The 22,482-nt window shown below is 55.5% G+C and overlaps 8 protein-coding genes across 8 annotated transcripts; 4 read left to right on the top strand and 4 right to left on the bottom strand.

The window, feature by feature from the left end:
- Positions 1–331: 331 nt before the first annotated feature.
- On the bottom strand, positions 332–1,252 carry CCOS01_02600 (CTD kinase subunit gamma; the record flags this gene model as incomplete). The annotated part of the gene is made up of 3 exons (XM_060450788.1): positions 332–787; positions 861–1,037; positions 1,097–1,252. The coding sequence occupies 3 exons, from the start codon at positions 1,250–1,252 to the stop codon at positions 332–334; spliced, it is 789 nt and encodes a 262-aa protein (XP_060319438.1).
- A 630-nt stretch (positions 1,253–1,882) lies between these two features.
- CCOS01_02599 (pyrroline-5-carboxylate reductase) lies at positions 1,883–2,971 on the top strand (the record flags this gene model as incomplete). The annotated part of the gene is made up of 2 exons (XM_060450787.1): positions 1,883–1,940; positions 1,998–2,971. 2 exons carry the CDS (start codon positions 1,883–1,885, stop codon positions 2,969–2,971), a joined length of 1,032 nt encoding a protein of 343 aa, XP_060319437.1.
- A 1,041-nt stretch (positions 2,972–4,012) lies between these two features.
- Positions 4,013–5,820, bottom strand: CCOS01_02598 (uncharacterized protein; the record flags this gene model as incomplete). The annotated part of the gene is made up of 4 exons (XM_060450786.1): positions 4,013–4,131; positions 4,194–4,932; positions 4,991–5,562; positions 5,670–5,820. 4 exons carry the CDS (start codon positions 5,818–5,820, stop codon positions 4,013–4,015), a joined length of 1,581 nt encoding a protein of 526 aa, XP_060319436.1.
- An 828-nt stretch (positions 5,821–6,648) lies between these two features.
- Positions 6,649–12,164, bottom strand: CCOS01_02597 (BP28CT domain-containing protein; the record flags this gene model as incomplete). Its single annotated transcript, XM_060450785.1, has 3 exons — positions 6,649–7,554; positions 7,606–11,734; positions 11,788–12,164. 3 exons carry the CDS (start codon positions 12,162–12,164, stop codon positions 6,649–6,651), a joined length of 5,412 nt encoding a protein of 1,803 aa, XP_060319435.1.
- A 774-nt stretch (positions 12,165–12,938) lies between these two features.
- On the top strand, positions 12,939–13,894 carry CCOS01_02596 (GDSL-like Lipase/Acylhydrolase; the record flags this gene model as incomplete). The annotated part of the gene is made up of 3 exons (XM_060450784.1): positions 12,939–12,944; positions 13,121–13,282; positions 13,337–13,894. The coding sequence occupies 3 exons, from the start codon at positions 12,939–12,941 to the stop codon at positions 13,892–13,894; spliced, it is 726 nt and encodes a 241-aa protein (XP_060319434.1).
- A 2,335-nt stretch (positions 13,895–16,229) lies between these two features.
- Positions 16,230–18,173, top strand: CCOS01_02595 (uncharacterized protein; the record flags this gene model as incomplete). Its single annotated transcript, XM_060450783.1, has 2 exons — positions 16,230–16,425; positions 16,483–18,173. The coding sequence occupies 2 exons, from the start codon at positions 16,230–16,232 to the stop codon at positions 18,171–18,173; spliced, it is 1,887 nt and encodes a 628-aa protein (XP_060319433.1).
- Positions 18,174–18,938: 765 nt separating this feature from the next.
- CCOS01_02594 (isochorismatase) lies at positions 18,939–19,740 on the top strand (the record flags this gene model as incomplete). Its single annotated transcript, XM_060450782.1, has 2 exons — positions 18,939–19,087; positions 19,170–19,740. The coding sequence occupies 2 exons, from the start codon at positions 18,939–18,941 to the stop codon at positions 19,738–19,740; spliced, it is 720 nt and encodes a 239-aa protein (XP_060319432.1).
- A 139-nt stretch (positions 19,741–19,879) lies between these two features.
- CCOS01_02593 (hydroxyethylthiazole kinase) lies at positions 19,880–21,780 on the bottom strand (the record flags this gene model as incomplete). Its single annotated transcript, XM_060450781.1, has 3 exons — positions 19,880–21,074; positions 21,193–21,328; positions 21,495–21,780. The coding sequence occupies 3 exons, from the start codon at positions 21,778–21,780 to the stop codon at positions 19,880–19,882; spliced, it is 1,617 nt and encodes a 538-aa protein (XP_060319431.1).
- Positions 21,781–22,482: the final 702 nt, after the last annotated feature.

Below are 22,482 nucleotides of genomic sequence, written 5' to 3'. Positions count from 1 at the left end.
ACTCGGGGGGAGCATTGTGTTGTCGGACATCTGGGTTCGGATTGGTCTAGACGGACGTGTATGAGTGTATAAACACCCATGTAACAATATTATCACAAAGACATACACCACCTTTTTTGTATTGCCATACCGAACGGTCTTCTATTGCAATTCCTAATTATGCCTCAAGCTACCCAAAAAATACTTGGCCAACGTTGATAAAGACCTTGACCCTAGTGCTACCTGTGGTATTTGTCGTGTCGCGAAACCTGACCCTCGAACGCCCTATTTTTTCCATCCTTTTCCCCGAAACGCCAAGATATGCTTTGGAAGAGAACCCGCAAGTTCTCACTCAGTTCTTCTTTCCATTCGTAATGCGCGTACTAGCAGGACCGACCGGCGGCTTAGGAGGACACGAGTGCTTCATAGCCTGAGAGCACTCGGCAAACTCCTCCTCGCCCAGGATGTGGTCGTCGTCGCCGAAATCGCTCGTCTCATCCCAAATCTTGTCAATCTCTGCGTTCCCGTGCGGCGGGATGGCCCATATGCTCTCGCGCAGCCGCTTGTGACGCTCGCGGTCCTCCTCGATGCGCTGCTCAATCTGGCGCTTCTCCAGGCGCGCGGCGGGTCCCCGGCCGTTAGCCGGCATGGCGTGGCTGGGAGGCGCGTCGCCCATCTCGACGTCGCCGTTGACGGGGGACGAGAGGCCCGCGTCGTGGGCGCTCGTCTCGCGCTCCTTGAGGACCTCTTCGATCTCTGTCACTGTGCGTGCCTCGAGGAAGGTCTTGTCCTGGAGGCCTCGGAGGACCTGAAATTTTTGCTCTCATGTCAGTTTTTACATGAAGCTTGTGCGGGGCCGTGGGATCAGAGAGGGAACTCACTCTTCGGACGACCTTGACGTTGGCGGCGCCGGATCCATCATCGGGGGCGACGGCATCAACGATGCGAATGATGTCGCGCTGCATCATGCGGACATAGTCCATGTGCTTGTCCTTCTGTGCCATCTCAAGGAAATGCTCAATGAAGTACATGATATTGGCGCGCGTATTCATGTTATTCTAAAAAGAATCATAATCAGCCCATTATCTCATAGTTTTCTCACGTAGATCACACTCACCCGCTCCAGTTGCTCGAGGATACAAGAGTGCAGATCCTCGTCCATATCCTTGTACTTGAGGGCATACTGAGCCGCCTTCTGAGCTGAAGTAACGGACGCATTCAGATGCTGCAGGGAGCTACTGAAGCGCATTCGAACCTCGAAAGGGTCCGCCATGCTGCGCTACGGCGAACTTCGGTCCCGGTTCTGATCTTGATCTAAATTTGAATTGAGCGGACCGAGTCTGGGGTGAGAGTTCGGGATGATGTTGAAAAAGCGGCTGGTGATGCTGGGGCTGAGTTGAGGCTTGTTCAATGGCACCCGAATCCGAGCTGTCACTCTTTCCAACTGATTTCGCTGGGGGAGTTTCCCACAGGTACACCCTGTGCTGTTGCCTCCATTTTTGGGTGTGTTCTCACTGCTTTGGTGCGGTAAGCACTGTGCGAATCTAGGGGGATACTAAGCTAAGCAGAGTTGGGCTTAGCGCTGGAGAAAAGCCAAGTCCAGTGGACGAAAAGCTGTGGACGGACGATATCGGAACAGTGGAGAGCTTCTTTTTCTGCAAAAGGAGGTGGAAAATATTATTAGCCAGGGGATTCTTTAACTCAGCCTTCATCTCCTATCTTTGTCTGATAAACTTTGTTTTTGCAACCCAAAGCGACCCTTTCTCCGAAACTGAGCTTGTCCATATTGCTCTAACTTTCTGTTGTTTTTTCTTGGACTATAAATTAGAAGCACCATCCTTGGCGCAATAGGAATCCATCACTTACACCGCATTCTCATTTTCTCTCATACCGCGTCTTCATCATGTCTGTCATGGGAGATCACAGCTCTTCGGAGCTCACCATGACCGTTCTCGGTTGTGGTAAGTAAAGAAATCTCTTCTGCAAATAATGAGATGAAATATTCTGACTCTCAACAGGAACCATGGGTATCGCCATCCTCAACGGCATCTTCACTTCCCTGCTGGAAATGCAGGCTCCCAAGCCTCTTCAGACCCTCCATACCCCCTCGGCATCGGGCACATCCACCCCCTTGGGCGACGAGGTCCCCCATCGCCTACCATCCCGCTTCATCGCCTGTGTCCGTCGCTCCGACAGCGCCAAGAAGGTGAAGAAGGCGCTGTGGGAGCACTCCTCCATCCTCAAGGTCGTCCAAAACGACAACGTCAACTCCGTCTCCCAGTCCGACGTCGTCATCCTCGCCTGCAAGCCTTACATGGTCAAGGACGTCCTCAGCGAACCCGGCATGACCCGCGCCCTGCACGGCAAGCTCCTGATTAGCATCTGCGCCGGCCTCACCGAGGAGCACCTCGAGGAGATCCTCCACGGCGCCGTCCCGACAAAGGACCCCGAGGAGGACGGCCGCTGCCGCATCATCCGCGCTCTCCCCAACACCGCCTCCCTCATTCGCGAGAGCATGACCGTCATCGGCGCGCCCACCTACCCCTTACCGCGCGAGGCCGCCAACCTCGTTACCTGGATCTTCAAGCGCATCGGTGACGTCGTCTACCTGCCCGCCGAGAACATGGACGTCAGCACCGCCCTCTGCGGCTCCGGCCCAGCGTTTTTCTCGTTGGTTCTCGAGGCCGCCATCGACGGCGCCGTCGCCATGGGTCTCCCGCGCGCCGAGGCCACGAGGATGGCGGCGCAGACTATGAAGGGCGCCGCGGGCTTGGTCCAGAACGGTGACCACCCTGCTCTCCTCCGCGATAAGGTTACTACGCCTGGCGGATGCACTATCGGTGGTCTTTTGGTGCTCGAGGAGGGTCGTGTGAGGGGCACTGTCTCACGTGCCGTGCGTGAGGCTACTGTTGTTGCCGGCCAGCAGGGCCAGGGCATTCAGGGGGTGAACGGCACTCGTTTCGTTTCGCAGTCGGGATATCCTCAGTTCTGAGATGGTTGGAAAAGGTCATAGATTTCTGCGCAAAAGTACATAATGTACAATCCTCATGAATAATGAAGAAATATTTGTTATCTATCTTGATTCATATGGCCATCATCGTATTTACTCACTTCTCCCGCCCAATCAACATCTGGTTGAATGCTGCCATTCTAGATGATACAATTCTAAAGAAGAAGAAACAGCAAAGCTACTACGACATCTAAGCTGTCCCAAGCATCCATTGCCCTGATTAGGGTAGGATCTGAGAGTTATCAATGGCAGTCGCAGTCCTTTACTCTCCATTTCGGCATCTTGTACTTCAAACCAGAAAGAGGAGTAAAAGCATGAAACAGAAAATGTTTTTAATGATAGATCCCATCCAACTTATATATAAACAAAATTGCAAAAGCTCGGCCTCCCTCGCGGGGAGCCTACGAAAACCCCTGCCGACTCTGTACGTTCTATTCCTCAGGTGCAACGCGGCAGGAATTTTTCACGAGACTCGCACTCGCGACCTGTGCGAGCGGGGCAATTCACTTGAGACTTTCTCCACTACGTCACAGGCCTTGGTGGTGATATCAAAAACAATTTGTTGATCACAGAGGTATGGAGGCGGCGGTGGCGGGCGGTGAGTGGATTCAGCTGAGGTTGGTGATGGTTGGTGATCGGGATGAAAGGGTGTGATGTGAGGCAGCTGCAGTCATTCCCTCCCCCAACACTAAGGTACGTTAATCTCGGGAATATGAATCACATACTGATGACACTATGTTACGCTATGCAGTATGTATGGGTTCACACGATACTGAACGGAAAGCTGCGTGGCTATTATACTTTACATTTGGGCTAGACACCCGGGTCCACCCCTCTAATCTATCATCCCTATGGTAGTCGCCTTTCTTCGTCTATGTCTATCGCTAATAATTGTGTGGGTTGCATTGGCCTCTCATGACCACCATTTACACCATCTTACAGTCGCTATTCTCTTTTAACAAGTCCATGATGATGCCTTTCTCTCCCCTACTGACTGACGCACGAATTCATATCCCACAACGCTCAAAACCGAGAAATATCCCTTCCAAAAACCCAGGTGACGAACCAGTACACCGGGACCAGAATCTTGTTCCGAATACTCATCGATTTGGTCAAATAAGCACACCGCCACAGAATCCAAGCTGCACAGCACCTCGTTAGCCCATTCAGATCCCACTGCCTGCAAGAGTACAGTATAACATACCTGCTCTCCCCTTCAACTCATCCGCAGAACTCTGATGAATAGCACGCCAGCTACCCAAGTACGCCATGGCCCCGAGATTCCGGAACTTGAACGGCTTTCCCTCCTCTGGCCCAGCCGCCTGCTTGTTGAGCGCCTTGGCGAGGTACTTTGCCTGCTGACTGGCAACCTGGGCCGTGGCAGGCAGCGTCTGGCCCTCGAGAACAGAGCAGTCGCCCATGGAGTACACGTCCGGCAGCACAGCGCCCTCGTTCTTGGGATCGTCGAGGCGGACCCTCAGATGCGCGTCTGTGACGATACCACCGCTCCGCTCCGCCTTGAGAATCCTGACCATCTCAGTACTACCACCAGCACTCTGGTCTTCCGTAGCAGTAGCAGCAGCGACATTCGGGTTCCGCAACTCCTTCTTCATCAGCGTCTGCACGAGCGGGTTCTGCATCAGACCCGTGCTCCACACCACGATGCCCGCGCCGACCTCCTCCTCGCCGTGCTCCTGGATCTTGAGCCGCAGCGCGCCGCGCGGGTCCGTCTCGTCCGGGCGGATGCGCTGCAGGTGGTGGTTGGTTTTTACTTTGATGCCCTGGCGGCGGAAGAGGTCCTCGGCGTAGGAGGCCAGCTGCTGGTCAAACATGGGCAGGACCTTGGGCGCGATGTCGTAGATTGTGATGCCGACGAATTCCATCAGGTGCGGGTAGAGCTTGGAGAGGTCGTCGTGGATCAGGTCGTGAAGCTCGGCGGCGAACTGGGCGTGTGTTAGTGACGAAATATTTGGGGGGAAAAGGAGATTGGGTGTAACTCACCTCAATGCCCGTCGGTCCTCCGCCAACGACAGCAAAGTGAAGCAGCTTCCTCCTCTGCTCATCCGTCGTCGTCGGCCAATCCGCCTTTTCAAAGCACTGCAGCACCCTCAACCGAATACTCCTCGCGTCCCCGATATCCCTCAAGAAATTAGCATACTCCTTCACGCCCTCGATCCCAAACGTCTGCGAATACGACCCGACCGCCACGACAAGCTTATCATACGCGACATCAACCACCTCGCCCTTAGCCCGCGCGTGCGCATCCCGCGCCGGCAATGTCTTGGACGTGGCGTCCTCGGAAGTAACCTTTTCGACACGGATCACTTTCCGCGTGAAATCCACGTCGTCGGCCCAGGCCTGGTGGAAGGCGTCGAGCTCCAGGCGGCGGACGGGCTCGAGGACGGAGCGGAACTCGAGGGTGCCGACCGAGGTGGAGGCCAGCAGGGGGGTGAAGACGAAGTAGGAGCGCGGGGAGATGAGGATGCGCTCGTATTTTTTTGGGTCGAGCTCGCGGGCGAAGGCGTAGCCTGCCCAGCCTGAGCCCAGGACGACGACTCTTTCACGTTTTGGTTCTGCGGAGTGTGTTAGTGGGTGTTTCGTTGCGATGCCTATGATAAGTGTACAAAGGGTATGATTGCACAAAGAGTTGAGGGCACAAGTCAATGAGACGGATGTGTACCTGTCGGCGAGCTCGAACTCGTGCTGTTGCGATGGTTGATGAGACTCGTGTTAGTCAGAGCCTCAACCTGCAACGCCGTGCCGGCCGGCCCCCGGCGTCCGGGCCGGGCCAGGCTCCTCCAATATTGTTGTGCAACTTTCGATGAGGCCATGATGAGGTTATAGTCACACCACCTAAGAACCAACAGTAAAGAAAACGGGGGTCTAGCAGTTGGCTATATAAAACACCGCAAAGGCCCCTCCCACTCAAACGACCCAGCCCACTCCTTCCTTTGACTCCCCTAGTTCTCCGAACCCGTTGTCTACGGCCGTTCTACGGCGGTGGGTTAAATCCGATGGCCCAACGTAGGCGTTTGGCCCCTGGGGGGGCTCCTGGGCGGCGTTGACTGTTGGGAAAGGTGGGCACGATAATGGCTCGGGATGGGGATCGAGGGCGCTCGGTGTATCGGAGACTTGCCAAAGAGCGCGTGCTAATACGGGACGGGACGGGGATCGGGTGGCCCTGACATCAGGGAAAAAAAAAAAAAAAAAAAAAAAGTCCCGGGACCAGTGAGTCAATGCGCTTATTTCGTTCGCTCGACAAGCGGAATGGTAGATCCAAGGAATCGAAGTCAAGGGGAAGGTGGTTCTTTTTGGACAGTAGAATTAAGGTTGATTCTTGTCTAACTCAATTACATCTTTTCCTCACGTCACAATGCTTAGAGGCGCCTTGGTAACACCTACTAACACGGCGCCGACGGAACGAGTGACGTCCTCCGTCTCCACTTTTGCCCGTCCGGCGGCCCCGGCGTGGCGTTCCCGCTTTTTCTTTCCTTTGATTGTCCAAATGACGTCCCTAAAATTTCACTTTTTGTTTTCGCATGCATCGAATAAGGTACATGAGACGGGGTGGGATTGTCCGCACAAATCTCCGTCCGTAGAAACTATCCCACACGGCTCCGGGTCGCTCTCCCTCTCTCCATTTTTGGTCTAACCTTTCTCTACTGCAGCATAGAGTCCAAGCTTTCGCCAAGGACTCCCTCGATCTTGACGATCCACTGGTGCGTCTCCCGCTCGACGGTCTCGTCATCGTCGTCCTGGAGCTCGCTGATGTAAGGGAGCATCTCAGGCAGTGCCGACAGCCACTCCTCGCCGAGCTTCTCGGCAAGCTGCTGCTGGCACCTGACGGCCGCTAGACGGATAGGCGCGTGCTCGGAGCGGAGGTGGCGTAGGATGGCCGTGTTGAGCTCCTTTTGGTGCTCCTGCGAGTCCGCCGCCGAGGCCAGCTCGACCACCGCGGGAATGAGCTCGCCAGTCAAATCGAAGGACGAGGAGGCGTGGAGGAACTGCGCTGTCAAGACGGGAGCGACCTTGCCAAAGTGGGCGGGCGCCTGCCAGAAATCGTCCTGGTCGTGCTCGAAGCACCTCGCCAGCGTAGACAGCACGCGCTGCCAGAGCTCCTTTTGCTCGGGCAGCTTCAAGTCGGTGCCGTTGATGATCTCGACGGCGTCGTCCACAATGTAGGTAGCGTAGTTGGTGACGATGGACTTGAGGCCCTCGAAGAAGACCTGGAGGAACCCGTAGACGCTGAAGCGGCGCAGGGTACGTCCTGTGGCGTCTTGCTTGGGCAGCTGTGTGGACCACTCGATGATCTGGGTGAAGATGGGCCTGAAGGCCGCGTCGTTGAGCTTGTAAATCATCTTGAGCGTAACGTCGTTGATGGAGGCCTCGATCTTGGCAACATATTGAGCTGTCGCGTTTGTGAGCTTGCCCTTGATGTATTCCCGTCTGCGAAGGTCCAAGGAGTTGAGCAGGATTGTGGACAAGGTAGTGACGTTCTTGGTGACAACCGATTTGGGCTGGCTATCAACCACAACTCCAAAGATGTCGACCCATTCCTCGGTGGCCTGCGTGCTTGTTAGTAGGGCTTTGCAAATCTCTCTGGGCAAACAACTTACGTCGAAACCAGCCTCGGCAGCCGGGATCCAGTTCTTCTGCAGGCTGGCCAACATCGTCTTGGCCTCAACCTTTCTGGCAAGGAATCTGAGACAGTTGATGCGCTCATCGTCGGCTTCGTTATCCAGGTTAGCCTCGGCTGACTTGTTGGAAGCAAGCAGGATATTATCCAGGTGCTTCTCCGAGATCATGTAAGGCAGGTGCTGCGCGAGAGCAGTGATGAATGCAAATGCCGCATTGTGCAGTTCGTTGGCGGCCTCGTCATTCTCCACGCTCTGCTCGATGTAGAGAATTGCCTGAGAAATAGCAATGTTGACAATGGGCAGAATACCGTCTTGAAGCACATCGACCAAAGAGGCAAGGCAAAGCAATGCCATGACACGGAGGCTAACGTCGGGCTGGCCGAGGCAGTGGGGTCCGGCGATGGTTGCTGCCGCACCCGCGACGGCCTCGATATCCTTCTTGCCATACTTCTCTGCGATTTTGTCGATGCAAGAAACGGCAGTGTGCTTGTACTTGAGGTCGTCCGTGTCCCGGATCGCGGCGGTGAGCTGCGGCAGGAAAGCAAGAAGTGCCGTTCTGGAGGCAACGTCCGCAACACCCTCCTGGTCCACGCGGACCTCGAGGGCACGGAGGACCTTGCGACGAAGGTCAATTTCGGTACGGTCCAGGAGGTTCTCAACCGACTTGATGAACTCGCCGATGGAAAGGAGGTTGAGGAGGTTGGCCAAGGCATTGCCACAGCACTCGTGCAGCGCCTTCTGCTGCTTGACGGTCTCCGCAAGGGCCAGGACGTCTCTGAGAAGGATGGCATACAAGTCCCGAATCTTTGAAGAATCCATGTCGTCCCTCTCTGTGAGAATGGTAATCTCCTTTCGCAGTTTTCTGCTGGAGAGCAGAGCGGGGAACACAGTCAACTGCTGAATTGCAATGGCCTCGGGCTTCTTCTCTGACAGATCCTCGCCAACTCCCAAAAGGGTAGCCGAAAGGCCTGGCTTGGGCTTGAAAATGTCACTGATCAAGTCCAGGAGCTTAGCCAGGGTCTGAAGCTGCACCTCGGCGCTGTAGACGCCAAGAAGTTCAGAGGCAAATGCCATGAGGTTGTCGTTGGGTCCGTATCTATCGACAAGCATAGCCAACAGCGCGTACAGAAACTCATCCGGTCCGAGGGTGTTAATGAGAGCGACAAACAGGCCCTGCTTGCGGTGTGCGGGGATGTGCTCGTAGGCAGTAACGAAGCTCTGCAGCAGCTCTGTGGCACCCGCAATGGGGTTTCTCTTGCCCTTCTTGAGCGACGCCATCAGGGGCGGCACAACCTCCTTGATGGTCTGGTTGACAACATGAGCTGAGTGATCATCGTTCTGGCGGAGGACAGAGGCACCCATGAAAGTGAAGATGGGCATCACGCTATGAAGCACAAGATCAGGCGCGGCAGTAGCAAGGCTGGCAATCAGGAGAAGGGCCGAGTTTTGCACAATGGGGCTGGAAGACTTCTGGATGCAGTTGACAAGCAAATCGCCGTGGCCTCCTGAGCTGTCAATCTTCAAGCTCTTGTTGTCTCTGTAGGCAGGGACCATGGCAATCAAACTTGTAAGCACCAGGTTTTGCAGGTATCCAAGCTCCGATCCGATGACAGTACGGAAGTGCTGAAGCTCAGAGAGAGTGCCAAAGAGGCTGTCCAGCAACTCGGGGTGGGTGGCAGGCTGCGAGCCGTCAACGAGCTGGAGGACGAAGGTGACGGATCTAAGGGTTGCGCTGAGCTCGGCACTGGCCTGGGCGCTGACAACACCTCGGTTGGCCTCGGAGGAGCTGGTCCTGCGTCGCTTGTTGGCAGGGGGCTCGGTAATGAGCTTCGTGCCGGTCTGGATAGACTCGAGGAAGTAAGCCAAGATCTCTGTCGTGAGCTCAACGTTTCTCAGGAAATCAGCCGCCTCGTCAGCGATAATGTCCTCTTCGTCCTGGGATACCTGTCGTGCCTGAGAGAGCTCAAGCATCGTCTGGGCCACATCAAACTTTGTATCGGCCTTCATTGAGCCCCACATAGCACGAATGCGCGCCGAGATGGATCTGACCAGCTCGGGACGCTTGGCGGAGGCGGAATCCTTCATAATGGAGAGGAGGCACTCGAGGCCTTCGCTGTCGTTCGGCACGACAATCTCGGCAAAGGTCGTATGCAGCAATGACTGGTCGACTTCCTCAGCCTCGGCCAGACGGTCCGCTTCCTCAGCGGACAACGACGCCCACCATCGGAAAGCCGGCAACAGGACCTTTGTTCTAGAGGTGGATGATACTCCCCTGATGCGGTTGAGGATCGAGAGCAGGTTGGACTTGACTCTAATGAGCGGCGTTGCGACGACGTGGCTGGCAAGGAACGAGAGAATCGAGGCCCTACCAGAAGAGCTCAGTGCCTTCTTTCCTTCGCTGCTCTCGCCTTTGGCGCTGCTGTCGAGTGTCGAGTGGAGGACGGCACGAATGTGATCCTCGTGCATGATGCACTCCTCTAGAGCCGGAAGAACGACGCCGTGAAGGAGGCGAGAAATGGTATCGGCATCCAGCCACTGCACCTTGTCGCTGTCGTCGTAAAGCTTCTTGCCACCCCAAACAGAAGCCTTCGCGGCCTTGGACTGGTGAGGGAAGAAGTGGCCTATTTGGATGAGGAGCTCAGCCGCAGCACGGCGAACCTTCTTTGAGGAGTCCACGAGAGCAATGAGGCAGTAGGGGATAAGGGCCTGGAAGTCAAGATCGTTGCCATCGCCGTCGCTCAGACGTCTCCTGACAGTGTCGACAGCAGCGGCGCGAGCCAGAGTCGGGTATGGGCCGGACCAGATGCGGACGAAGAAGGTAATGTAGGTGTGATCGCTGACTGCAGTTCGTCGGCTCAAAGACGGCAGCTGGTCGAAATCGGCCAGAAGTGTCGGGTCTTCGGACTGCTGAGACACGACCCGGAGGAAGAGTCTACTGAACTCGTCGTAGACGTCGCCAGTGCTAGTTGAGAGGCACGATGGGAGTGCACGCGTCTGGCCAGAGAGCTCCTGAATAGTCTCCCTCAGGTTCTCCTTTGTCGGTGCAACGGGTTGGGATCCATCCATCTCGGTATCCTCCTGGGTTCCGGGCAGTGCCTTTCTCTGGCGAATAGAGACATCGAGCTTCATCTCCAGCTCCTCCACATCGAAATCGACTTCCTCGAGAACCGTCCGGATAATCTCGCTAGTTTCTCCGGAAAAGCGCGAAAGATCGATGAGTGTCGAACCGAGCTCCTTGCGAATTTCGCCGTCCTTGTCGACCTCGTCGTCGAGTCTATGGGCCGCGAGAACCAGAGACTTGAAGATGACAGCAATCTGCTTCCCCTTCAGGATCTTGCTCATCAGGATTACCCGAATGATTGGCAGTCCCCGGGCATCGCCCTTCTTGCAGAGTCTTTCGATAAAGGCGATGCACAGGCCGTTGGTGAGCTTGTCCACCCTCCTTTCCTGACCAAGCTCAACGAGAATCTCTCCAAGGTCCTGCACCTTCAACAAGGCCTTGGTGACCTTTCCAGAAAGCTGTTTCGCGGATCGGTACTGAGCCAGGATACACAAGCACACCAGGCCAGGGCGCACAGTCTCGCTGGTCCAACCGTGGACAATCTGCTCCATGAAAGCCGACAGAGTCGCGTCGTCGAAGCTTCCCTTGGCCGCAACAATAGTGACGGCCATGTAAGAAGCGATCTGCATGTTGGGGACCTTCTTCATGGTCATTGCCTCGGCGAGGGTGGGGCCGACGCGATGGAGGAAGGCTTCGTTGTTGTCCTGCTGAACAGCCTGGCGACCTGAGCGCATGTTCTCAAGCAGACCGTTCACGGCTTCCGTCATGATTCCGCCCCAGAATGAGATCAAGGTCGGGTATTGCTGCTGGTTTCTGCAGGCCTCAAGGGTATATTCGGAGAGGGTGCTGAGGAAATCGGCTTTGTGGATCGCTTCGTGGACCAGAACAGATCGTGGAGGTGAAGTGAGCGACTTGATGTAAGGGTTCAAGAATCGGTACTCGTTGGGGATCTTGGACGGCAGGATCGAGAGTAAGGTGACGAAGGCGGGGATCGAGTGGTACGGGAGGAAGGTCATGATCAGAGACTTTGTGTTGTTCTCGTGGATTCTGTGACAACGTCAGTATGGGGAATTCCGGTGAGACTAGAGGCTCCAACATACCTGAATCTTCGCACAAGCCATTCGAGGGCACGAAGCGAAGGCATAAGCCTCAGCCTGCTTCCAACGAGGCGCAGGAAGGACTCGACCTTCTTGTCTAATTCGGCATTCTCAGCGGCAGTCATCTGGGTGCGGTCCTCGCTCATGCTCTGCTCGCTAAAGAGCGTCAGGCCAAACGGCTTGAACCGTCCATCGAGCTCGCACAGCTCCTCGAAGCCTTCCAAGCATATCGTGTAGAGCGCCTGGTAGCTCTGTGTCGCCGCCACTCTCGGCTCGAAGAGGAGGGACTTTGAGTGGGCAGCCTTTTGCGCCCTGACATCCAAAGATGCCTTCGAGTTGGCGGCGATCTGCGCCAATTGCGCAGCAAGAGAGGACGCCATTGTCTAGAAAATTTGCGGCATTCCGCAGTGATCGAATACTCAATGGCGGGGGAGAGCAACGAGACTGGGGTTGTTTTCTCTTACAACATTTTCCTGGAGTTCTGGATTTTTTTTTCTGACGGGGATTAGTTCCGCCGACTTTTTTTTTGCTGATAAGCCATTGAGCGAATGGTTGACTCTGTAGATAAGGCTGTGGGTCCAATGGATGGACGACCCCCGCCAGTCCACCTCCACTGCCTTTGTTAACGCTGCCACGGGCCCTGCTTTGGACCAGGCCTCTGACGCGCCTTGTTCTCGGAATGTGTTGTGACGAGAGAGATTGATGATCTGAGCAATAATTTGGGTCTCGATTCATCACTATCAAGTCTCTCATATTTGGTGGACGTCATCAATAGGCCATGTAACGCTGAGGACCCAGCAGCAGTCTATCGCTGCCACTGCTGTTAGTCTAAAGAGTGGAACCCAACTCCTCCTTCAAAACTCGGTGTTAGTGGTACGGTGTTCTCGTGCAATTGATAGGCCGACAACCGCAGACTGCAGGTACTCTCGCACAGCCTAACCAGTGAGGATATCGTGCTTTCGGCTAGACGGGATGTTCTGCGGTGTTAGTGGCTCCGAGGTGGTGTTTGCGAGATTGAGGAGAAGGGTGTTTTGGGCTCCCTGCAGTGAAGTCGCAGAGACACATATAAGCTGGGCAAGCCACTCAACTCCATTTACTGGATGCGTATTCCCAATAGCATAGCGACATTGAAATAAGAATAGAGACCAACCACCATGGCTGTAAGCGATACCAGTTATACAGACACCACACATTACTTACTGTCTTTGCAAGAAACCGTACCCTCAAGTTGTGCTCTTTGGAGATTCTCTGTTCCAAGGGTCTGTGGTGACCTTTGAAGGCTTTTGCTTCCAGGCCGAGCTTCAATGTCGTGAGTCGACCAAATCCAGGGTTTTAGGGTTCGGAACCAGACATTTACACACGCCGCTTCCAAGATGTAAATCGCCGTTATGACGTTGTCAACCGTGGGTTTTCGGGTTGGAATTCGGCGAATGCTTTGAAATATCTTCCCGAGATGTTTCCCCCTCCTTCTCCTTCAGGGCCACAGCTGAAGTACCTGGTCAGTAGCAACATGGTACCGATGGACAGTCAATGCCAATCTAACTCTCGCTAGTTGGTCCTTCTGGGCGCAAACGATGCAGTTCAGCCCATGCACACGACAACCCAAAATGTGCCCCTAGAAGAGTACAAGCAGAATCTCATCAAGATCGTCACGCACCCCAACATCACAGCCCATAACCCCAAGATCCTCCTCGTCACGCCGCCGCCCATCGACGAGATCCGCATCACCAAGCTGGACCTGGCCTGGGGTCACCCAAAGCCGACCCGGACCGCCAGGATCAGCGCGGGATACACCCAGGCGGCCCGCGACGTCGCCGCCGAGGTCCCCGGCGTGGTCTGCATCGACCTGTGGCAGGCTCTCATGGACCACGCCGTCGCCAAGACGCCTGGCTTCAAAGCCGGAGGACCCTTGCTCGGCACCCCGGAGCTCGGCGAGCAGGGCGGGCTCGCTGACCTCTTGCCGGACGGCCTCCACTTGAGCGGCGAAGCGTATAGGGTGTTTTATCAGACGGTGCTGCCTCACATTGGGCAAGAGTACGTCGGTCTGCCTGACGACGATCGTACGGACTATGTCTTTCCAGATTGGCGGGATCTCAACCCTCCGGCGTAGGTGAGATTGGCATGGACGAAGGAGAAGCTAATAGAGCGGCCCATGCGATGCTGCATGTATTCTGCAGGGCGGCGCTGCAGTGGCATTTCAAATCAAGTGGATTCTTTGTAAGAAACTGCCCGAGTACCCAAGATGATGCTTCCGAAATAGCTAAAGCATGTGATGACGGTGGCGTACATTGTACGTTTATCTCTGCTTATCCTACTCGTAGCCTGACCTATCTCTTCGCGCTCGCTTCGTGCCGAGCCATAGGGAGAGATGCCGTCGTCTGAGACACCACCGGGAATCGCCAAGGACAGGAGAATTCAAAGCCGCTGCTGGTCTCGGGGGTATTCCGCAACGCATACTCACTCGGTAGGTAGGCTGCGGGCTATGGCGACGGAGCTAGCATCGGAAAGATTCATGAGATGGTCGACCGCATATACGACTTACCCTGTCTTATACGGCTGTATCCTATTACCTCAAACAGGAAGGGCAAGATGGGAAAGTGTCTAATTTTGAGTTCAGTTACGTGATCACTTGAAGATCTACAGCTCTACGTTCGGCGGATTCAATGCCCCAGTCGTTGACCTCGGTGAAGTTTCCTTGCATAGCAGAGAACGACAGACAAGGTAGGGGCAGGATAAGCAAAGCTGAAGTGCGGAGGAGGTGACACCATCCTGGTAGTGAAGTCCCAAGGCAGGTTTTGGACGTTTCTGCACTGGCATCTCGGGTGCTTTAGAGTTTGAGGATGTGCAGGAGGTGAGGAAACAGCGGAAGTCACTTTGTCACTGCCAACTGAGGTACCTTGAGGTAGCCGTAGGTGAACTGGAAATGGCGGGAGGAATGAGGTAACGCTGAAAGTCTTCAGCACGTCCCTGGCATGGGGGTTGGGGGGGCCCCAATCAGAACCTCCTACGGCGTCACACCCGTTACCCTGTTGCGAGTTCCAGCGGGTGAATGGGCGGGAGGGCGACGACTAGACTTTACAGGCACCGAGGTGAGGTGCGCTGCACCGAATTGCGCTTCCCACGGGAAGACGGCCACAGTTACGTACTGGAAGTACTACATACTACGTAGGCACCTTGGTCGTCGCTGATGTATTCGGCAGGCAGCTCACTTATGTACCTCTTAAGTACACCACCAGGTTGTCCGAGGCTGGGTCCAGCGTTCCCAGTCATGCCAGTCCACAAATCATCAGCCGGACCCTCCTCTTTCAGTGCTCTCATCCACCGACGTACCCACCTGAAGTGTGCAGCTTCCTGGCAACGATAAGTTGGGAGAACCTTTGCGATACTCTCTCACCCATGCGCCAAACCCCCGGGACCACACCTCTTTCGTTGGCTGGTCCACTCCCGTTGCTGCCCGTTCACTTCACCTCCATCCACGCCCGTCCGTCTCTGCTCGTGTCCTGCCCGCTTCACTAATTCAACGTGCCGGTCCAAATTAACCAGGCGGGCTCCGTTTGTCTAACCCCCCGTCCTGTCCAACACCCTTCTTTCTTCACCTTTCTCTACGAAACAATCTGTGTCCTGCTTCTTCCAAAGACCCTTTCTACCTGGACGTATACCGTTACATCGAAACAGCCGACACGATCCATTCTGATCAATCGAGTCCTCTGCGAGTTTTCAATCGAACCGAAGCATCTACCATTCAGCATCGTCTCTAGCGCTTCTACCGTGACGACATCACACCCTTCTGCGATCGCACCAAGAGTCTTTCGCACCCACGTATCATATACACACCATCTACGGCCGATATCCGTGTCACCAAACTCATAACTTGCCTCAATTTCGGCGTCGAGAATATTCGACCAAATACACAACCTTCCCAAAGCCATCGTCCCTGGGGCATAGCCGCCTCTGTAGACCATCGTGCAAAACTAGCATAATATCACCACCGAATACTAGCTGCCGCAGTCGAACAACTCGACTGGACTTTGAAAGAAGAAAGCTACCGCGATACGAAACGAATACAAACCTGTGCCTGCTGCCCCTTCTGCCGTTGACGACCTAGTTGGTCTCACCGTGCGATGTGGCGGGGGAGGAGGACCTCGTGAACTGATATCGTAGGGATCGAGGTCGGAAGAGCCCATAGCCTTCCTCGACCCGTCATTCGAACGCGCCTGTATTCGACAATAAACCCACGGGCGTCAACAACCTTCCCGAACGATCCTTACTTCCAACGGCTTTATCGATACCCACCAACTGGCGCTCCAAATCGATCACCACTTGATCTCAAGACACTCGCTTGCCGTTGTCCTTCGCTCACACACTCTTCGGACCTACGTCCCAACGTACTTTGATTCCTATTTGGTCCGAGCACTATACTGAGTTCCACACAACTGCTTTCGGGAATGGATCATCGGTTCCCCATCACCCGCGACGATCTCTTCAACATCCAAATGGATTTGAAGCAAATCCAACTGGTTCAGAGTAATCAGGGCGAGAGACTAATCAGGCTCGAAAGGCGCCAGGAACAAGATGCGAGCCTCAAGTCCGTGTGGCAGCAGAATCCTTTCCCTGGCGTCCTTGCCGGAACCCCTCAGCAAGGTAATGTTAGATCTCCTGCGGGTGTGGTTGCTTTTTTGCTGACGTCCCACTCTCCAGGGCCGACTCACCTCTCACCCAACGACATGTTTGATGATTTCGACGAGCAAGGCCAGCACCTGCTGAGCTCCCTTCACCTAGGACCTGCGGAGGAGGAGCCTACTCGTCGGGGTGCTGCCTCTCGAGCCAACAGCGTACGATTCGACGAGAGTGCATTGCGGGGAGCAGCCGACTGGTCTAGTCAGAGTAATCGCCACTCTGGAGAATTCGGACCTCCCCGACCGTCCAGCGGATTGATGATGGAGCGGTCCTTGTCCCACAAATCGGATGGACGCCATAGCTCTGCCGGCCACTCTGTTCACTCATTTCACTCTGTGGCATCTGGGAGGGCGAGCAGTTTGGGCTTGGACACCAACTTCATGGTCAGCAGTCATGAAGACGACTCTCCGATAGACATGCCGGAGCCTCCACCAGGCCTCTTTTTTCTGGGCTCAGTACCAACCATCATCCGATGTTGGCTTACAACGAGCTTCGCCCACGATACGGTGTTGTATGCTGATCTTTGCACGGGCTCCCAGAAATCCGTGGTCGACTACTCTGTCCTCAAAGATCTCGATCTGTTGGATGAGATTCAACACGATATGGATGGCACGTACAAAGTTCGACTTCCAGTATACCTGGTAGAAGCTACTGTTTCCGAACGCAGCAGCCGATCATCGAGCCCTGGGCATTCAATGCCCTGCCTCCTCGCATCCTTTGAGGTGTCCGGCATGGAGCAGTCTGAAGGCATGGAACCGAAGAGGGGCATTCAGATTTTTATTGGCAGCGACACCCTCAGAGCCCACCAAGCCGATATTCTCCTCTCCCAAAACCGCATGTGTCTTTATGGTAGCGAGCGCGAGAAGTTGTCTGTTCCTTTTGTGCGCCCAGAGGACGAGGCTGCTTTCAAGCATATAAGCACAATCAACTTCATCCCCGAAAAGCCCCGACTGAATGCCAACGCGGCGCCTTTTGTGTCCGGAGACCCCCGACCTCATGCCCCAACAATGCAAAGTGCATTGGAAAGCAGCCTGCCCAGCACACAGCATGAGGATGCCGAGTCGCAGGGGCCTCTTTCGCCCTTGGATCACTCTGTACCCAACAAGTCGATTGGAGCAAGCAACCTGTCTGAAAGTGGCGGGGAGAGTGAACGGCATGGCAAGGATACTACCAGCGGGTCCGAATCGGGGGCAAGAGAGTACCCTACGGCGCACAACAGCTCGACCAGCGGCGAGGGGTACCGGCGCGAGTCTGCGGGCGGCATATGGGGCTCATGGCGGCAGGGCACTTCAGCAAACGGCGCGGAGAACGGGCAACGGGACGCCAACGGCCCGCTAAGCGGATATCAGCCCGCCGGGCGGGGAAGCCGGAATATGAAGGTGTTGAAGCCCCTGAAATCGGGTTCATCATCGTCTGCCAGAACTGGAGCTGCTTACGAGCCGCCACCAGCACCCAGAACCAGCGGAGAGCATCGACGCAAGAGTCAGGTTAGTGTGGCGGCAGAGAGCAACCCGCCGACCAGCGTTCGCTGGGAACCCAAGAGGTCAGTCAGCAGCACCACGGTCAACAGTACAACGGAAGCCAAGGCCCTGCGTGAGGCGAAGAATGCGGGCCCAGCTTTGCCGCGGTCGGCGAACCCTATCGGCGGTGCCTCAGCTTTCTCTTGGATGAATCCGGCTGGTAAGGCGAAGCCCACGGCTACGGCGGAGTGATCGGAGCGGAGAGAGCGCAAAGCCCCGGTGGCACTGGACGCGAAGGTGGTCGAACATGGCCAGAGCAGTAATCTTCTTTTTCTTTGCTTTTACAAGACGACTCCCTCCAGCATGAAGCGGTGAGATGGCAGGCTTCAAAACAACGCAAGCAAGGCCAACTAGTAGGTAGCCATGTAGTCTGCCATGACGTATGGCTTTCATGGCACTATGGCTAGAAAACTCCGCCCAGCGGAAACCAATAAACAAAAATCTATGAGTTCAAAGAGCGTCCAATATTTCCCCAGGTAGCCACGCCCAACCCAGATCGGCAACTAGGACGCCCACAACGTTAGCTGCATTGAGGATCTTCTTTTGGTCCACCTCTGTGGGCCAAAGCCCAGAAAGTGATATATCAGAGGTGATGCCGGCTCTGCTGATTTCCAACCTGCAGCCACCCAACCAGCCAGGAGATGATTGCTATTTCTGTACTGCAGGTACCTTGCGTTTGAATTGTTGGTTGCGGTCCGTCATGGGCAGCCCAGGGTCTCTGCGAGGTCACGTACATGAATTCTTCAATGCACCTCTCAGTCTGCAGTGTCCAGAGAGGCCCGGTCCGGCACTAACTTACCCCACTTGGATGCGCCGGTTCCCCGCACTGCTCCAAGGCCGAGTGTGACGTGCCGAGTCTCTAAGCTCCGAGTCACGGAATGACTGACCTTGGTGACCTTTTTTTTCTCCTTTGATTCTATTGATGGTCTGATTTCCTCTCCTCCCTTCCCGCGTGACATGTCGATTGCAAGAACTCTCCGGATACATCTACCTTTCACTCAATTAGCACAACCTCGACCGTCCGGACTCCTATTCCGACCCCGCTTCCTGACGACCGCGAGCATGTCTGACCCCGCGACTCGCCGCCTGCAAAGGCCGGTCATTTTGTGCGTTTGATGGCCCCCCTGAATGCTTCCACACTGTCGTTACAATACGGATGGCTTGCTAACAAACATAATGTTGTACCAGCGTCTGCGACCTCCAAGACAAGTTCCGCAACGCAATCTTCGAATTCGACAAGGTCGTAAAGACAACCTCCAAGCTCCTCCGCGCCGCAGACACACTCAAGATCCCAGTCTACACCACGACCCAGAACCGCGCCCGCCTAGGCGACACCGTCACCGAACTCGCGCCCTTCCTCCAAGAATCGGACCTCGTGCGCCCGTCCGTGGATAAGACCAAGTTCAGCATGTGGGTACCCGAGATTGCTGCGCAGTTCGAGGGGAAGGGGAAGCACGAGGTGTTGATCGTGGGCATCGAGTCGCACATCTGCGTGACGCAGACGGCGCTGGATTTGTTGGCCGAGGGACACAAGGTGTATGTGCTCGCGGACGGGGTGAGTAGCTGTAACCGCGAGGAGGTGCCGATCGCGCTGGCGAGGTTGAGGGGGGAGGGGGTCACGGTGACGACGAGCGAGAGCGTGATTTATGAGATGATGGGGGATGCGGCGCGGCCCGAGTTTAAGAGCGTTGTTGGGTTGGTCAAGGATACGGGGAAGGATACGAAAGAGGTTTTGCAGGCTTTGGCGCCCAAGATTTAGATGGGGGTTTCTTTTTTTTTTGGGTAGAAATGAGTTTTGCGTTATGGAGGTATACGTCTACAAAAGATTCCTGGCCTTTTCTATATTTACGTCCCAGATGCAAGAGAGAGAAGATCGAGAAAGAGAGAGGACTTCCCTCTCACTCAACTTCGACAGCCTTGACCTTGACCCCTCGCAACCACGTCAGATCCCCCTCGACAGTCACCCTCCTCACCTTCGCAAGTTCATCAATAAACGCCGGCACAAACGTCCCCGGACCCTGTACATCAGCCCGCACAGCAGCCCGCTCAGCCGCAATCTCAAAGTGCAGCAACCCCGCCAGCACAGCGAGCAACTTATCCTCGTCCGCCCACGCCGCCAGCATAGCCGAGACGGTCGTGCCCAACACGCACCCCGTGCCCGTGATCTGGCCCAGCAGCTCGTGCCCGTTGTCTACGGCCAGCGTGCGCTTGCCGTCTGATAGGTAATCCGTCTTGCCCGTCATGAGCACCACGTTCCTCTCCCTCCTCGCGAGGTCCCGCACCAGCTTTGCTTTCTGCGCCGGGGTCAGAGTAGACGACGAATCAACCCCCTTTTGCTGCTCCAGCGTCCCCTCACCCCACACCGTCTTAATCTCCCCCTCGTTCCCCTTGATGAGATCCAGGTACCCGCCCGCCAGGATCGTCTTGACGGCGTTCCTCCGGATCGACGTGGCGCCCGCGCCGACGGGATCGAACACCACGGGCCTGCGCGCGGCGTTGTAGGCGGACAAGGCGAGGAGGTAGTTTGCGATGCCGTCGGGGGTGACGGTGCCCATGTTCACGACGAGGCTGCCGCCTAGACGCGCGAGGTCGGGGGCTTCCTGGCCGTAGTTTGCCATGATGGGGGATGCACCGACGGCGAGGGCGACGTTTGCGGCGAAGTTTTGGACGACGAGGTTTGTCATGTTGTGGGAGAGGGGGGAGGTTGTTGCTACGCGGGTGATTACGGAGGGGATTTGGGCGAGGAGGTTGTCGACGTCGACGGGGGAGGCAGAGGCATCGGAACTGGAGCCGGAGGAGGAAGAGGTGGTGCTTCGGTACGACGGGCTCGTTTTCACGAGCTCGAGGAGGTTGCGGGAGGCGGATTCCGGGTCCTTGGCGGCGACGATGGCGCTGACGAGGGCGACGCCGTCGAGGCTTGCGGGGGATGATGCGTCGGGGTTGGCGGACTGGTAGAGGACGCGCTGGATGTTGGAGGGGTTGAGGCCGCCGATGCAGACCGTCTTTACGCGGGGGAGGTGGCCTGCAGCGGCGAGCTTGGTGAGGATTGTGCGGAGGCCTGCGGTGCCGATGATGTGTTTTGTGTTTTCTTTGCTGGGGGGGTGTGTTAGTGAGTGAGGTAGCAGGGATTTGAAGTGAGTTGGTTATGTTGACGAGACATGGAGTGCCGAACTGATAGAGTTGGAAGACTGAGAAGGGATGAGACACGTACGTTGATGTGGCAAAGACGGTGCCGATGCCTAGGTAGTCTGCTCCATCCTCACAGGCCTTGAGGGCCTCCTCGATGGTGCTGGCCGTGACACCGATGATGGCGTCCGGGCCGAGGATCTTTCTTGCGGCAGTGAGCTCTAGTTGGATGTCAACCATGCCCCTTTCTTAGATTCTATTCTCACCCCAGCAGCACAAGAGACGTATTCATGAGAAACGGGACGAGTCACCAGCTCAAGAAGAACACATTCTTGAGGTAGAAACGCAGAAAAGAAGAAGAGAGAAAGAAAGAAAGGAAATGCTCACCCATATCATCCTGCCCGATATGCACACCCTCACATCCAACAGCGAGCGCGACATCGACCCGGTCGTTGATGAGCAGCGGCACGCCCGCCTCGCGGCAGACGGCGTGCAGCTTCCTGGCATTGGCGACGAGCTCGCCCGTGTCGCTCGTCTTGTCGCGGTACTGCACGATGGTGACGCCGCCCCGGACGGCGGCCGCGACGACGGACGACAGGTCGCGGTCGCCGAGGATGGCGGGGGTGGAGTCGGTGACGAGGTAGAGGGAGTAGTCTACTGTTGGTTTCGGCATCGTGGTTGGGCTAATTCTACTTGAGTCTAGAGAAGGGAGAGTGAGGGGAGGACGGGATGAAGAGAAGGAAAGCCAGATGTCAGATTGTCGCCGGGTGAGGGAATATTGGATCGGAGGTGGGATGACTGCGTTGCTTGGATCGGCGCCGGTTTTTTCAGTGTGTAAATGCGGATACTTGCGGCCGAGGACGGAACGGCCGCTTCTCCGATGGCGCCGATGGCTGCGGGACGCGGGTTGTGGTGGGGTTGTCGGTGACGACATTAACTACCCGTTTGGCTCATCGCAGAAGAATTGGCACTCGTGATGCCACCTGGATCCAGATCAATATTAATAGGAACTCACGGGACCGTTCGATTTGTTATATACTCGCAAACATTGTGGAATCGAAATGCTCGTTTCACCGCATTAGAAGTCACAACTGTGATTACACAGTACTGATCAATACTTTCCTATGCAATCTTCTTCAGCACATCAGTATTGTGCACACTAGGTAGCTTTAGAGACTTTGGATTGAGATTTTCGCTTGTTACAAAGATAAAACTACAAGATGCATGAAATCCTGGGTGAACCTGCTAAACTCCTTATGGGAAACTCCAAAAACAAATAACCCCCTCTTTTCTTGGCCTCCAAGTAGAGGGCAGCCCGCTTGCTTGTCTCCTTTTCAGATCGGTAGTAGTAAAAGATAGTCCCTGGAAAAGACAC

The sequence above is a fragment of the Colletotrichum costaricense genome (assembly GCF_030867565.1).
Source record: "Colletotrichum costaricense strain IMI 309622 chromosome Unknown Scaffold_2.1, whole genome shotgun sequence".
NCBI lineage: Eukaryota > Fungi > Ascomycota > Sordariomycetes > Glomerellales > Glomerellaceae > Colletotrichum > Colletotrichum costaricense.
Note: the sequence above shows the minus strand (reverse complement) of the source record. Positions and strands in the feature narration are given on the sequence as shown.